This window comes from Labeo rohita, unplaced genomic scaffold (genome assembly GCF_022985175.1).
Source record: "Labeo rohita strain BAU-BD-2019 unplaced genomic scaffold, IGBB_LRoh.1.0 scaffold_78, whole genome shotgun sequence".
In the NCBI taxonomy this organism is placed as follows: Eukaryota; Metazoa; Chordata; class Actinopteri; order Cypriniformes; family Cyprinidae; genus Labeo; species Labeo rohita.
In genome coordinates this window covers 561,155-577,528 of record NW_026129722.1, presented here as the reverse complement: position 1 = coordinate 577,528, position 16,374 = coordinate 561,155, and the positions used below count along the sequence as shown (strand labels likewise).

The 16,374-nt window shown below is 35.6% G+C and overlaps 1 protein-coding gene and 1 non-coding gene across 3 annotated transcripts in view; one reads left to right on the top strand and one right to left on the bottom strand.

Moving 5' to 3' along the window:
• The first annotated feature begins 3,205 nt into the window (after positions 1-3,205).
• trnaq-uug (transfer RNA glutamine (anticodon UUG)) lies at positions 3,206-3,277 on the top strand. Its single transcript has one exon. It is a non-coding gene; the product is annotated as a tRNA-Gln (tRNA).
• Positions 3,278-5,371: 2,094 nt separating this feature from the next.
• The window catches only part of calcrl2 (calcitonin receptor-like 2), a 31,917-nt gene continuing 20,914 nt past the window's right edge, over positions 5,372-16,374 (bottom strand). For both annotated transcript variants that reach the window (XM_051104704.1, XM_051104706.1), the window contains exons 9-13: positions 11,987-12,047; positions 11,854-11,917; positions 11,558-11,776; positions 9,023-9,064; positions 5,372-6,688 (exon numbers count right to left, since the gene is read on the bottom strand). In XM_051104704.1, coding sequence (XP_050960661.1) covers positions 6,431-6,688; positions 9,023-9,064; positions 11,558-11,776; positions 11,854-11,917; positions 11,987-12,047 — 644 coding nt within the window. In that variant the 3' untranslated portion in view covers positions 5,372-6,430. The remainder of the gene's footprint in view (positions 6,689-9,022; positions 9,065-11,557; positions 11,777-11,853; positions 11,918-11,986; positions 12,048-16,374) is intronic.

Here is a 16,374-nt window from a genome sequence, read left to right as displayed (position 1 = left end):
GAACATGATCAGTTACATGCAGGACAATGCTGATGTTTATCTGTTGCACACACAGAGAGAAGAGGAGGCACGTGTAAAATGTTTTCAGTCATTCTTAAGTGAGACTCTCATCAGCTGTAATGAGTCTCTTCCTCTGAGAGTCTGAGTGCTCCTGAGATGCATCAGAAAACAATCAGTCCTCCTGAGAAAGCCATCAGTCCTCCTTCACTTCCTTACATTCAGACGAGTGTTCCCGCAGCTCCCGCTCTTTATCTGGAGTCATGTGCCCTCAGCGTGTTATGTAAGGTGTTCTTGTGGGTATTAATAAAGTTCCAGAGGGGAAGATTATCAGTCAATAACAACCTAAATAACACATGACCTCAGGAGAGACAGCACTCATGTGAACTGCTGCTTTTATGTGCTACATTTAAGTACTTTTTCCACAGATAAAAATAAAACAATACAGGTTTAGAGTTTCTTGCTGCTAGCAACAACAGGGTCATGGGTTCGATCCTCGAGTGCTGTGTGAGTTATTGTGGGTGCATCTGTCTGCCAGATGCATCAGTGTAAATGAAGCAAAATATTTTCATTTTTCGGTGAAGTAAACATTTTTAATATTGTTCCTGCAATCCAGCGCTGCTTTTTTATTCACGTCATTATTTTTGGCTATTTTAAAGCCATTTTCTTTCATTAAAATGTTTGTGTATTTTCGCAAGGCTGAAAGAGTCTGAAAAATAACAGAACAATGTTTGTCTAAAAACCATTCAGTTTAATGAACAGTGAAAATGCAAAGAACACACGCACTTTTTTTTTTTTTTACTAAAATATGTTTTTGTTTTTCAGCACAAAAGGTCACATAAATCTGGAGAAAATACAGTTGAAGTTTTATAATAAAAACTAAAGGTTGCTAATATTGTTAGTTCCTTGCTGTTCAATTTATTTTTGTAATTGTTTCAAGTCACTTTGGAAAAATGTGTTTTTACCATTCAACATTATTAAATGTCAACATTTAGCAACAATGCTGACAGAAAATCAAGAGTGCAAAAGTTTAACAGGAGGGCCCTGGATAACAGTGACCATTCTCACAACTATAAACGTTTTTTTAAAAATTACATGAAGGTTAAAACAAAATGTTCCCAAAGTAAAGTAGTAAAGTGTTGTAAAAACTGTTCTTAAATAACGACAAGAAAACTGAATGTTGTTTCCCCCTGAAATGTTTTAACTGGATGTTTGTCTAGCATTTTTTTAGATAGGACAGTGTAATGACAAGAAGCAATCGGAAAGGTTTGTAAGCCGGGATTCGAACTCGGGACGCCCGAAGCGTAGTAGAGTTATATGTTGGCGTGCTGCCCACAAACCTATCGGTGCCGACATCATTCAGCGTTTTTTAAACATTATTATTCACCAATCGTGTCACTTTCAGAACGTTCTAAGAACTGCAAAGTGATACAATGGAATGTTCACATAACCAAAAAGAAAAAGCTTTTAAAACTTTTTTTAAAAACTCTCGACGTTCCGAACATTCAGAAATTACATTTTCATTGCTTAACTCACTTAGAACAAATATTGTTAGCTGGACGCTGTTCTGGGAAGGCAACAAACGTCTAGTCAGGTCATAACAAACATAATCAGCGTTCCAGCCTGATTGTTCTGCGCGGCGATTTACTCACGAGGTCAAAGGTTGTAGATTATTCCCAGTTTGAGCCGAATGATTCTTGGTTTCATCTGCAGTTCCTCCAAAGGCACTGATCAAGTGCAAGACTCGAGGTATGTTTTGGTTGATTTTCTGGTTTATAGCTCCACCTAGTGGTGATTCCGGATTCCGGATGGTCTGGAGAGTTTCTTCGGCTGCAGGAATGTCTGGATGTCGATCAGTAATTCATGAACTTCCAGCTCTGCGTCACAGATGTCATGAATAAATCAAGACATAGCGGAGAAAACATCTTGACAGAACACACAACCATGAAACCACACGAACACAAACAGCAAATGCACTAACGATTCCCTACAGGCCAGTAAAACTGTCCAAATCTGAGTAAATAAAGCAGCTGATAACAGCAACATGATTTAGCAGCTGCTTCTGTGACATCGTGTTTGAATTTAATTAGCCCAGTACATTCTATTCTATTCTATTCTATTCTATTCTATTGAGAACGTTCTCAGAACTTTAGCTAACGTCCTGGCAAGCTTCTCTCAGTTATGAAGAAACATTCTACCAGTAACTTAAATAGAACGTTCATTTGTTATGTGGTCTTGTAGAACGTTCTCAGAACGTTAGCACAAAAACATTTAGCTATACATCGATCATAGAACGTTTTGTTTCTGAACCATTTTAGTTGGACATTCATCAGCCATTTATTGAACATTACTAGTTTCAGATTGTTTAGGGACATTCATACGTATCATGTTGGCAAAATGATAAAACGTTCCCTTGATGTTTTCCAACGTTCACCAAGAACAAAAACGTTTTTAAACACTTAAAAAACGGGACGTTTGAATGATCTGAGGAACAGTCGAAATAGCGGTTTTAATGGGAATTTTAGCTAAATGCTCTTATGTTTCTTACCTTCCTGCTGTTCATGAATTAAACATCTCCTCACAGTCGTTCACACTTGTCTTTTCACCTCAGATGAAAGAGATGTTTTTGAGGTGAATTATTGAGGTCTCTGTCGGCATCACAGTTTATAAATAATATAACAAAGAAGAAAACATGTTCTGCTGAAGACGGTGAAGCTCTTGGGCTTTCAACTTAAATGAGATTAGCTTGAGAACTGAGTTCAGGAAACAAAACTGTATTTTGTTTTTAAGTTAAATGTCATTACATACATTATATATCACATCGCACAATGTTTACTACTATTTTTTATACCATGTTTTTGACTGTACCATGGTATGCTAATACGGGGATCATTCAGTATCATATCAAACTGTCGATTTATTCCTCTTTCAACCATTACTGTATTATAACCCCAGTCGCTTTACATTATAGTAGTATGTATTTTGTTGACGCACTTTATGAAGAGAAAATAACACACGACACTTGGTGCAGTGACTAGCAAGCTAGACTTTCACTGATGCTAATTCGTAATGATGATTAGCCTGTTTATAGCGAAACAGCTGCTGTAATGTATCCTTATGTTATTTAATGAAGTGTAGACGTGTTTTAAAACGCCTGTTATTGTTGTTTATGTTTTCTAAAGGACTTATTTCGCGTTGCTGTCGCCGCGGTCCCATGGTGTAATGGTTAGCACTCTGGACTTTGAATCCAGCGATCCGAGTTCAAATCTCGGTGGGACCTCGTCCTTTTCCGATGATCAAGACGTGAAAATAATTTGGGAAAACAGCGTTAATTCCGCCAAATAGTGTTAAAGGTAAGATCATTTAGTGGTTAAAAACTGCCCTGGAAACCACAAGGTTGCAGAAAGCAATCCTGAAAAAGCTATAATATGCTGTAACGTCGATTGGGTGGATGACTGAAAGTGCGTCTGTTGTGCTCTATAATAAAGACCATATAATAAAGACCAAGGTTAATACATAAAAAGGTAAAACATTTCAACAGAAGCTTGGATGTCCATCATGGATTGTTCAAGAACGACATTCTTATGCAGTTAAGAATAAGGAAAGCACATCTTAAGAGTGACTCATTCTGCATTCATACGAACAATGCATCTGTACGTGACTCAGTATCCTGAAACGCTTTTCAAATAAATAGATGAAAACTTCACGGACTTTTGCGTCTATTTATGTTACAAGGATCCGTGTAGCTTCCCCAGGAAGCCTAGAGAGAATATGGTGCAGAGACCCTGGGTTATAGGCTAAAATAAAAATGTAGGCTAAAACACTCCCTGCGTTTTAGGGAGGTTAGTTTATGGTTATAAAACCTAAACATAACCTTTAGAGAACTATTATTTGGTTTCCCCCTCAAAACGAGTGGGAACAAATATGGGGACGTTCTTTGTTTACAGAGTAATTTACACAATACACATTATTGAAAGTTCAAATGCAAGTGCTTTTATTAAGTTTACACAAACACAAATAGCGATATTACAATATTAACAAGTCAAAAGGGAATGTTTCGTCACTTCGCGTTTTCCAATAACCGCACAAAAGAAAATGTGACACGACGTCATAAGGGCTTTAACACACAATCACACAAACTCCTCTCAAACGGCTCACGAAGCAGATTCATTCAGTGAAAAACACAAGCGATTTTACAACATCTTATTTACAACATATGTACAAAAGCCCCGCTATATCCCCTTTTCGCTCCGTCCCGCGCAAAACTCCCGCCAGCGCGAAAGGGTAGATGGTAATACAAACAAGTCCACTAAGTAGTGCGTGAGAGACGAAGCGGGACAAGCGAAAATATTCGTTTGGTTTTAATATATGTATTTTTTAATATTAAATTATACGCATTCCTTGTATTTAGATCGAAATATAAATACGTGAACAGTAACTTTACAGTCATACTCATGTGTTTAAATGTACAAATAGGATACAAAATGTGTGTCAAAAGTCCAAATAAAACACTGATACATTAATTAATCCATAAACAGAATTAAATCTTTCACTTGTCATACTTCACAAGTACAACCCAGCTAACAAGGAAAGTTTTCAGAACTTTAGCTAACGCAAGGTTCTCTCAAACATTCTTACAATAATGTTAAAAGAACGTTCATATAAAGTTATCTGGCCTTCAATAGCGTTCTCAAAATGTTAACGTCGTTCATGGAACATTTTAGAAGGACATTTCTCTGACATTTTTAAATGTTCTCAGCTACAAGGGAACACTAATGTTCTTTAAAGGTTACATAAATGTTTATAATGTTTATAGAACATTCCTATAACTTTATTAATATTTGATACGTTCTCATAACGTTGAGAAAAGTTCTTAGAAAAACCTTCTCTGTATGTTCTTGTGATGTTATTTGTATTAGAACATTTTTTGTAACCTTTAAATATCATTCCAATCCTGACATTTTTAGCATTCTAAGAATTTAAAAAAATAAACGTTCAAATAACGTTACATTTCGGGTGAAAATAAACTTAGTAGAATTTTGTAAGAAATGTTTTTGCAACCTTTAAATAACGATCTAATTACATGAAAACTGGACATTTTAACATTCTTGGAATATTAAAAATAAATGTGTAAAGAACATATTTAAGGTGACAAATTATTAGAACATTGTAACCTTTAAATATTGTTCTAATCACTATAAGAAAACTGGACATTTAAATGTTTCAGAAATATTTCAAAACAACGTACCCACAACGTTAAATTCATTTTAAACTACTTGTTTCAGAATATTCAGAGAACATTCAAAAGTAATATTCCCATAACGTTTGCAAAACAATAAAATGGAACGTTCTCTTAATGTTCTCATGACCAGGGAAAAAAAAAACATTTTAAAAACATTCAAAAACGGTTCATTTTAAACATTCAGAGAACATTCAGAGTGGTGCTTGCTGTGGGAAAACTCAGGATTAGGCACGAATACCAACAATAATTGTATTAACATTATGTTAATGACATGCTCATTTGTTAGCATTATGCTAGAAACATATTAACACAATTATCCTGTTGTTAACATGAAATTAGCATGATTAGCATGTTGCTAGCATGATGTTAACATGTTTTTAACAAGATGCTAACATGGTTAGCATGATGCTAGCAACATGCTAACATGATTAGCATGTTGTTAACACAAAGTTAACATGATTAACATCTACCTAGCATCATGCTAGCATGTTTTAGCAAGATTCTAATGTTTACCATTATGCTAATACAGTTAACATGTCATTAGCATGATGTTAGGTAGGCGATCCTAGTATGCTTTAGCATATTTTTAGCATGTTTTAACACTTAGCTAGGTGATGCTAGCATGTGTAGCATGTTGGACGTCCTATTTGCTAACATGCATCAAAAGAATGAATGAAAGATATAAAGCAACCCTCAACCTCTATGAAGATATTCCACTTATGGTTTGGGTTGCTAGGGTCCTTTTTTCAATGTAAGTCTATGGACTGGTTGCTACGTTGCTGTAAGTGGAGGTAGGGCGTGGCTAGGAAGCTAAAATGTCACCATTTATTGGCTGTTTGCTAGACTGAGTGAAATGAGCCCACCCTGAAGTCCCTACAATGTTCTGATCCGGAGATATGATGTCACAAAGTTTGGATTAATGTTAAGTCAGTGGGACTTTTTCGCCCGATTTTTCAGCCGCTGTTCGAACGTTGTACGCCCGATCGCTTATAAAAGTCATAGCACACCTCTTCTCATTAGGCTGCACAATGTGACACTTCTTTCCATGATTCCCAAACAGAATAGTAATAGTCACCACTAATAATGTTTTAATAACTTAACATGAACGTTAGCAAACCGTTCTTAGAACACATTTGTTAGCTGGGAGTGCGCTGTAGTGTTGTTGATATCAGTGCGTATGTGCGCAGATGCTCATATTTCAGTGAAATCTGGTAGGTCGCAGCTGTCGGGTTCGCCGCTGGAGCAGCGTTTGCCGTTGCTGTGGCCATTGAGCGCGTGCGTACCGCCGCTCGTGTAGGTCGGGCCATGCTCGAGGCCGATGGTGACGCGGCTGGTCTCGGTGATGGACGAGTTGGTGTGGTAATTACAGTGAGAGTCGTAGGTCACCAGACTCCTGCGCTTCCTCTGACCGCGATACTGCACAAACTTACGCTGCAACGCCAACTGCACCTGCGGGACGACAACACATGCTATATAACTTGTTTCTAGCACACTATGTTATACATTATTGTTATATTTATATATAAATAGCATTAATTATGTACATATTAAATTTATTATAAAAATAACACATAAATAATATATATATCATAAAGAAATAAGCCCCAAAAAGTCGTGGTTTACAGTGAATTTATAACAGCTAAGGGGTTTTGTTAAGCATGACGCAAAGCCGTCTTAGCTGTTATAAATTCACTGTAAACCATGGCTTTACAGGGCTTATTGCTTTTATAAAACGCTTATTCCATATACATAGCAAGGTTTTACAAAATAAAACAGAGCAAATAAAGTGTAGTGATGTAAATAAAAACAGTATTAGAAAACGGATATTTCCGGTCCTTGATTCTGATTGGTTGAGCCGCATTCAAAGCTGTTTACTTTGTTGTAAATTACTCTACAAACACACATTTGTTTACGTTTGTGTGTTGCTCGGCAACACTTTGTTGCAACCACAACCGTTTCTGAGGAACTACATTGTTTGGTGGAAGAATACTGTTTTTATCTATATCATTATACTTTGTTTGCTCTGTTTTATTTTGTGAAACCTTACTATGTTTATGGAATAACCGTTTTATAAAAGCAATAAGCCTCATGAAGCTGTGGTTTAGAGTGAATTTATAACAGCTAAGGGGGTTTTACGCACTCCACGACAATGCCCCTTAGCTGTTATAAATTCACTGTAAACCACGGCTTCACGGGGCTTATACTTTATTCTTCCACTGAACAATGTAGTTCCTCAGAAGCAGTTGTGGTTGTAACAAAGTGGTTGCCAAGCAACACACAAATGTAAACAAAGGTGTATGTTTGTAGAGTTTTTTACAACAGCTTAGAATGTGGGCTCGACCAATCAGAATCAAGGACCGGAACTATCTGTTTTATAATAATAAAATAAAAAATAATAATTATATTAAAGCAATAAGCCTGTGATTTACAGTGAATTTATAACAGCTAAGGGGGGGTTGTCGTGGAGTGCCTAAAACCCCCTTAGCTGTTATAAATTTACCGTAAACCATGGCTTCACAGGGCTTATTGGTTTTATAAAATGGTTATTCTATATACGTAGCAAAGTTTCACAGAGCAAATAAAGTGTAATGATATTAATAAACACATTATTCTTCCGCCAAACAATGTAGTTCCTCAGAAACAGTTGTGGTTGCAACAAAGTGGTTGCCGAGCAACACACAGATGTAAACAAAGGTGTATGTTTGTAGAGTTATTTACAACAGCTTAGAACGTGGCTCAGCCAATCAGAATCAAGGAGCGGAACTATCCGTTTCATAATAATAAGATAAAAATATAATAATTATATTAAAGCAATAAGCCCCAAGAAACCGTGGTTTACAGTGAATTTCCAACAGCTAAGGGGCGTTGTTAGGCATGACAAAAAACCAGAGTGCCTAAAACCCCCTTAGCTGTTAGAAATTCACTGTAAACCACAGCTTCACAGGGCTTATTACTTTTATATAAAACGGTTAATCTATATACATAGCAAGGTTTCACAAAATAAAACAGAGCAAATGAAGTAAATAAGAGACAGTTTAAAAACAGTATTCTTCCACCAAACAATGTAGTTCCTTAACCAGTCATAAGGGACCATTTTCTGAAATTGAGATGTATGCATCATCTGAAATCTGAATAAATAAACTTTCCACTGTTGTATGGTTAGTTAGGACAGGACAATATTTGTCCGAGAGACAACTATTTGAAAATCTGGAATCTGAGGGTGCAAAAAAAAATCACCTTTAAAGTTGTCCAAATGAAGTTCTTAGCAATGCATATTTCTAATCAAAAGTTAAGTTTTGATACATTTAAGGTAGGAATTTTATAAAGTATCTGCATGGAACATGATCTTTACTTAATATCCTAATGATTTTTGCCATAAAAGAAAAAAAAAACATTTTTTTGACCTATACAATGTGTTTTTGGCCACTGCTACAAATATACCTGTGCTACTTAAGACTGGTTTTGTGGTCCAGGGTCACATTTCTGGAGGCAGTTTGCTAGTCACTGTTGTCGCATGAAAGCATGTATTCAGTTATTATTTCGGGACGAAAAAAAAAACAAGGACGAAATATTATTTTCCATTTGAATTGAATTCTATGTAAAAATGTCTAACAATTTTTTTTTGCCAGTCTGATTAATTGCAAAAAAAAAAAAAATCAGCATTAATATTACTTCTGGTTTATACTGGAAGTGAAAAACATACTGATTGCCACTACAATTCTCAAAAGCTTACGCTCATCTAAAATGCTTTAATATATTATTAATGATATAATTAAGTCATACCTCTCCATTACAGAAGCAGAAGATTACGGCCACCAGGAGACCCTGCAGAAACACAAAACAAACGCTCAAGAAAACACTAAAACCATTAGAAAGATTTTTGTCATTTGAAATAAACTTTAGCCGAATATGAAAGCACACTGAATTGAAAAGTGGCATGGAATACAAAAATAATAATAATAAAAAATAAACTTTTAATCTCATAATTCTGACTTTTTTCACACAATTATGAGTTTATATACAAATTAACATCTGAATTGTAAAATATAAACTCAGAATTGCAAGAAAAAGTTAGAATTGTGAAATAATCCATACATTTATTTCAGTTTTTTAATTCAGTGTAAACAAGCTTTTATACTAAATAAAATAAGATATATTTTTTTAAAAATCAGCTAGTTGCCAAGTCTCATAAAAAACACTATATAGGTATTAAAAATAAATAAATGACAATGACAAAAACAAATTATTAAAACTTTCACTAAAACTAAAATGGCAAATGAAAATACAAAGAATAGACTACAAAAAAATCCAATTATGTGTAGAATGTCTATAGATTTTTGATGTGGTAATTGAATAATTACAAATAAATAAATAAATAAATCCCTGTTGATATTTGTTGGAAGTGGAAGGTCAAGTCAAGCACACAGCAATATTTAAAATATTAATAAAAACACTAGATAAAAAAGTTTGTCAAGACAAACTTTAAGTTGACTTAAGAAAGCCGGACCAGAAAGTTTGAAAAAGCTTGAAAAGTTTAAAAAGTTTAAGACGTTTTAAAAAGTTTTAAGTTTGATGGTTTTCAGTCTGAAAGAGTTTGAAGTTTAAAGTAGTTTTAAAAGGTTAAAGTTTGAATGCAGTCTGTCAGATAGATACAACATGTAAGTTACTAGCATGTTGTTAGCACGTTTTTAACATGATTAGCAAGTAGTTAGCATGTTTTGCTAGTATGATTAACAAGTTGTTAGCATGTTTTAGCATAATTAACAAGTTGTTAGTATGTTGCTAGCATGTTTTAGCATGATTAGCAGGTTGCTAGTATGTTTCTAGCATGATTACCAAGTGTTTAACATGTTGGTAACATGTTTCTTGCATGATTAGCTTGTTGTTAACATGCTGTTACCATGATTAGCAAGTTACTAGCATGATAATCATGTTGCTAACATGCTGTTACCATGATTAGCAAGTTGCTAGCATGTTGTTAGCATGATGGTATGATTCTAACTTGATCAGCAAGTTGCTAGAAGATTGCTTGCATGATTAGCATGTTACTAGCATGTTGTTAACATGATACGCAAGTTACTTGCGTGTTTCTAGAATAATTAGCATGTTACTAACATGTTGTTAGCATGATTAGCAAGTTACTAGCACATTGCTAATGTGATTCTAACATGATTAAAATGTTACTAACACATTGCTAGTGTGATTCTAACATTATTAACATGTTACTAGCACAATGCTAGCGTGATTCTATCATGATTAGCATGATACTAGCATGTTGTTAGCATGATACGCAAGTTACTTGCATGTTACTAGCATAATTAACATGTTACTAACATGTTGTTAACATGATTAGCAAGTTACTAGCACATTGCTAGCGTGATTCTAACATGATTAGCATGTTACTAGCATGTTGTTAGCATGTTTCTAGCGTGATTAGCATGTTGCTAAAATGTTTTAAGCATGATTAGCAAGTTATTAGCAGGTTGCAGGTTGATTAGCAAATTACAAACACGTTTCTAACACAATTAGCATGTTGTTAGCATGATTAGCAAGTTACTAGCACGTTGCTAGCATTATTGTAACATGATAAGCATGTTACTAGAATGTTGTTAACATGTTGCTAGCATGTTTCTAGCATGATTAGCATGTTTCTAGCATGATTAGCAAGTTACTAACATGTTTCTAGCATGATTAGCATGTTGCTAGCATGTTTCTAGCATGATTAGCAAAATAGATTCAAGGGATCCCTTGATAGTCTCAAAGGATTCTGGGAGTTTTGTTAGTTGGAGTTTGAATAGTGTTGCTCATTTGAACATTTCGTCAATGTAAGTCTATGGGATTTTTCCCAGTTTTAATCATCAGTTTTAGGAAAACTGTAAGTCTGATACAGATACAGAAGATACAGCACACTCTGTCGGATCAGTCTGAAGATCTGGGCTGAGTTCGTAGAGTTGAAGCTCTAGGAGGAGTTACAGTCAGAAATTTTTGTCTCAGAAGAATAATAAGAACTGTAAGTTTAAATAGAATTTCAGTAAGGTGACTTTCTCAAGCCAACTTAATTATATTATGGACAGTAAACTAACACTACTGTACAGTCATACAGGTTATAAAGAAATGTATCTGTTTAATAAAACCCTTAAAATGCAATAACAGCGCTTTCTGTGCTGGTGATATTAATAATGCAGTGGAAAGTGCTGAAGGAGGTGTTTGTTTAATTACTTACAGAAACAAAACGCTGATGCTAATGTCCTCACGGGCTGATTTTACACATCTGTAATGCATTTTTGACCGACTGCAGTGATTCTCCAAGTTTATTACCTGGAAATGCACAAAGATGTTCATGAAGAGCTTGTAGACGGCCAGAGAGATGCGTCCGCTGGGCTGCAGCGGCACCAGGATGAAATGAATCCCCAGCAGAGGAACCAGGATGATGGTGGCGCGAACCGCCTTCATGTAGATGTTGCTCTCGGTGCGGTGAGTGACCCGCAGTTTGGTGATCAACACCCGCACGATGTTCAGCAGGAAGAACAGGTTCACCTGTCGGGTGGAGAGAGACGCCGGGTCAGATTACACAGATGGATGAAGATGATGATGAAGATGATGATGAAGCTCACCACCAAAGCGGCGTGTATGGGGACGTTTGTGATGTACAGCAGGCCCGTGTTCATGGCCCAACACCTGGAGGAAACATGACGTATATTAGGCATTTCAGGATTAAGAAGAGAACATTTTTAGTGTGAAATGTACCTGTCATCGTGGAAGAGCAGACGGGCCACAGCGTGCAGGACAGCAGGGATCACTGGGAAACCTGTAAAGAACACACTCATGACGCCAAATGAGTATAAACTAATATAATGCAGTGAAAAAAAATCATAATCATTGTGTAATGTGTTTAAAGAGCTCGATCTGTCATTTCTTGCACATTAGATTATGAAGTCGGCAGAAGATTGAAACTTGACATTTAGTGAACCCATTTTCTTAAAGGAGAAGTCCACTTCCAGAACGAAAAAAATTACAGATAATGTACTCACCCCCTTGTCATCCAAGATGTTCATGTCTTTCTTTCTTCAGTTGTAAAGAAATTATGTTTTTTGAGGAAAACATTTCAGCATTTTTCTCCATATAATGGACTGCTATGGTGCCACGAGTTTGAACTTCCAAAATGCAGTTTAAATGCGGCTTCAAACGATCACAAATGCAGTTGTAAATGATCCCAGCCGAGGAACAAGGCTCTTATCTAGCGAAACGATCAGTTATTTTTATAAAAATAATATAATTTATATACTTTTTGATGTCAAACGCTCGTCTTGTCTTACTCTGCCTGGACTGTTTTTGTTCCGGTTCATGATAGTTAGATCTTCTTTGCATGTTCACTTTGCAAACACTGTGTCGGTACTTCTGCAGCGATGTAGGATGATTCTGAAATGATTTTTGAAGAAAATACGTGTTTTTCGACATAACCTAACTGTTTTGAATACACAGAGTTCAGGGAGAGCAAGGCAAGAAGAGCGTTTGAGATTAAAAAGTATTTTAACTGTGTTTTTTTTAATCAAAATAACAAGTTTTGCTAGATAAGACCCTTCTTCCAGTCATTTCGGAAGTTCAAACTCGGGGCACCATATCAGTCCATTATATGGAGAAAAATGCTGAAATGTTTAACTCAAAAAAACATAATTTCTTAACGACTGAAGAAAGAAAGACATGAACATCTTGGATGACATGGGGGTGAGTACATTATATGTGAATCTTTGTTTTGGAAATGGACTTCTCCTTTATGTTGGCTTGAAAACGCCAAATTACTGAAATGCTATTTAAACAACAACTTCTACTTCTTCTGAGACTAAAATGTCTGACTTTAACTCCTCTTAGAGCTTTACCTCTACAAACTTCAGATCTTCAGATTGATTGTGCTACACCTTTTCTGATCAGACTTGTGTCTTTTCCACTGATCTATAATAGAGAACTGGATAGTTCATGACGTCACAGAAGTGAAGCCACTGCGCCGCCATATTGCTATTCCCTAGTACTCGCAAACATTCTACTGAATGAATAGGAAATAATACGATTTTAATGAGAAAACATCACATAACAAGTCAGCATTTTCATATCTGACGTCTCACTGTACATTCTCGCAACACAAACGTCCTAAGCATGTAAACGTTTATTTGTTTAATGTCCGGAATTCCTTCTGCTTATTAAAAAGTTACGTACATATACATTACAGCAGCGAACAGCAGAGGAACATGATAAACATCGGACGTTCACCATGTTTACAAATGACAAAATGCTCATTCTGAAATCTGAATAAACATTTATGCTTTGTATACATGTAATTTGCCTTACAGTCAATCACTGTTTATGCTGTTTTGTTATAGTGTTTTTATTCGTACAGGCTTGCATGTTTCAACAATTATCTCGTTCACATAATTTTGAAGCAGGTAATGATTTAAATGTTTCTTAATTCAGTCTACATACCATTCATGTTGAGATAAATGTTAATAATAAACGTTAATAATACAAAAATGTCAAATATAACATTCTGAATATAGACATATCAAATGATTTAAATAAAATAATAAAAGATAAAATGAAAATGAAACTAAAACTGAACACAGCTGTGTTTGAATAGAGATGCGGCTCAGCTGTGACTTTGTTTCACACTATTTTCATTGATGAAATTGGGCAAAATCAGGTAGAGTTATAGTCAGATAATTTAAGGCACTTAATATAATAGAATTTGCGTGATCTTTAAGAGTTTGAAATTGATGTTTCTCAATTAGGGACATTAAAATATGCACATCATAACTTGGACTAATGACGTATGGTACAGGTTTAAATACATCGAGCTTTCCAAGATTTGAATTTCAATACAGCATAGAGCAATATAGTAAGAGGCTTGTGTATTGTTTGTTGTATATTCAAATCAATTTCAGATACCAGATATATGTTCATGTTTAATATGTCCTGCATAATTCCTTACATAAAGAAATATATTTTGTGTTGGATCAGTTAACTGTGTCCAGCTGATATGCCCATCTGAACGATTTCAAAACATGGCTTATCCTGCCTGAAAAGACGATAAACATCGCAAATAACATTTTAAGTAAAAATTAATTTACATACACATATTATAAAAACTAGTCCTGTGTGACTGATACGCTTAAAATCGGGTGATTTTAGGTCAGCGGTTTGGCTGTGAGTCAATGGTGCTCTCTGCCGGTTGGGAATAGTAAGATGGCGGATCGAACACTTCCGGTGGCTTCACTGCCTGACGGCAGATTAGAACACAATGAGCGATCCAGTCATTATATATAGATCAGTGGTCTTTTCCTAAAAATGATGATTAACATTGACGGAATGTTCAAATGAGCCAAGACTATTCAAACTCCAACTGTCAAAACTCCCAGAATCCCTTGAGACTCAATCAAGATTCCATTTTATGTACTATTTCTAATCATGTTAAAAACATGCTAATCATGCTAGCAACATGCTAATCATGCTTTCTTTGTTTTAACATGCTAGTAACTTATTAATCATGCTAGCAACATTCTAGTAACATGTTAATCATGCTAGAAACACGCTAGCAGCATGATAATCATGCTAGAATCATGTTAGTACCTTGTTCATCACGCTAACAACATTCTATTAACATGTTAGTCATGGTAGCAACATGCTTATGATAAATCATGATAACATTTAAGTGATGCTTATTGTGTTAGAAACATGCTAATAACTTGCTAATCATGTTAGAAACATGGTAGTAACTTGCTAATTATGCTAACAACATTCTAGTGACATGCTAATCACACTATAATAATACTGACAACAGGATAGTAACTTGGTAATCATGCTAAAAACATGCTAGCAATATGCTAATCATGCTATAATAATGCTAGCAACATGCAAGTAACTTGCTAATCACGGTAACAACATTCTAGTAACATGCTAATCACACTATTATAATTTTAACAACAGGTTTGTAACTTGCTAATCATGCTAGAATCATGGTAGCATGATAGCTTTCTATCTATCTATCTATCTATTCTTTAAAACCTCTTTAAACTTCAAACTACTTCAAACTGAAAACCTTCAAACTTCTAGCTTTTAAAACATTTGTTAACATCCTGTTTTAGCTTTCTCAAGCCAACTTCAAAGTTTGTCGAACCTGACGAATTTTTTAATCTAGTCCAAATGATTATTCTGTGAACCGTATAACAAATTAATTCATGTTCATTCATGAAGACACAAATGCAGCGTCAGATTAAAGGGGTCGTCGGATGCTGAGTTCACTTTTTCATGTTGTTTGAACATTAATGTGTGTTGTCAGTGTATGTACAAATCTACCCTATAATGATAAAAATCCATGCAGTGGTTTTTAATTAATCTGTAAAAATAATGTCCCCTTATTCAAATCGAGCTGTTCTCAGATGCTTGTCGTTGTAACATCACACCAACAGAGGGCGCTCCCACAATAGTTGATTGACATAAGCGTCTTACCTCAGATCAGCTGTAACAGTCCGACCTCTTTGTTTCAATGCCGGAGCAGGGATGTAAGTTAGACAAGAATATCTCCGATTGAGCGATTGAGGTGTTGTGTTGCTGGATGTAATAATGAACATAGTGGTCGTCGTTTACTCCCGACATCTGAACAGCTGAAGATGCAGTGGATTACGTTTGTTTGTGAAGGGAATGTCTACATATATCCGTCCATGTTCGCGCGAATCATTCGTGATCCAGCTTCACTTACAGCAGAAGTGAGTATAAGGGTTTTTTTATGAATCTTTGCGATCGTCTTTACTAATAATGTGCTAGTTAGCAAGTTTAGCCGCTAAACGGGCTAAATGCAGCTAAAGTAAACAGACTGTCACAGCACAGAGAAGAGAGGGGCGGGGCGAGCAGAGCTCATTTGCATTTAAAGCAGCCTCGACCAGGGGCGTGCTAGGGTCAGAAGAGATAAGGGGCTTAGCCCCTAAGGAGTACCAAAAAAAACAAAAAAAAAAACAGCCCTACTTCACCCCGCTGCTATGGAAGGCATTTTCTGCCAAATTTAGATAAATTAATTAAATGATGAAAATGAAAACCAGATTAACAATTTAATTATAGAAAACTACATGCAAAATATGTGCCAAAATTGA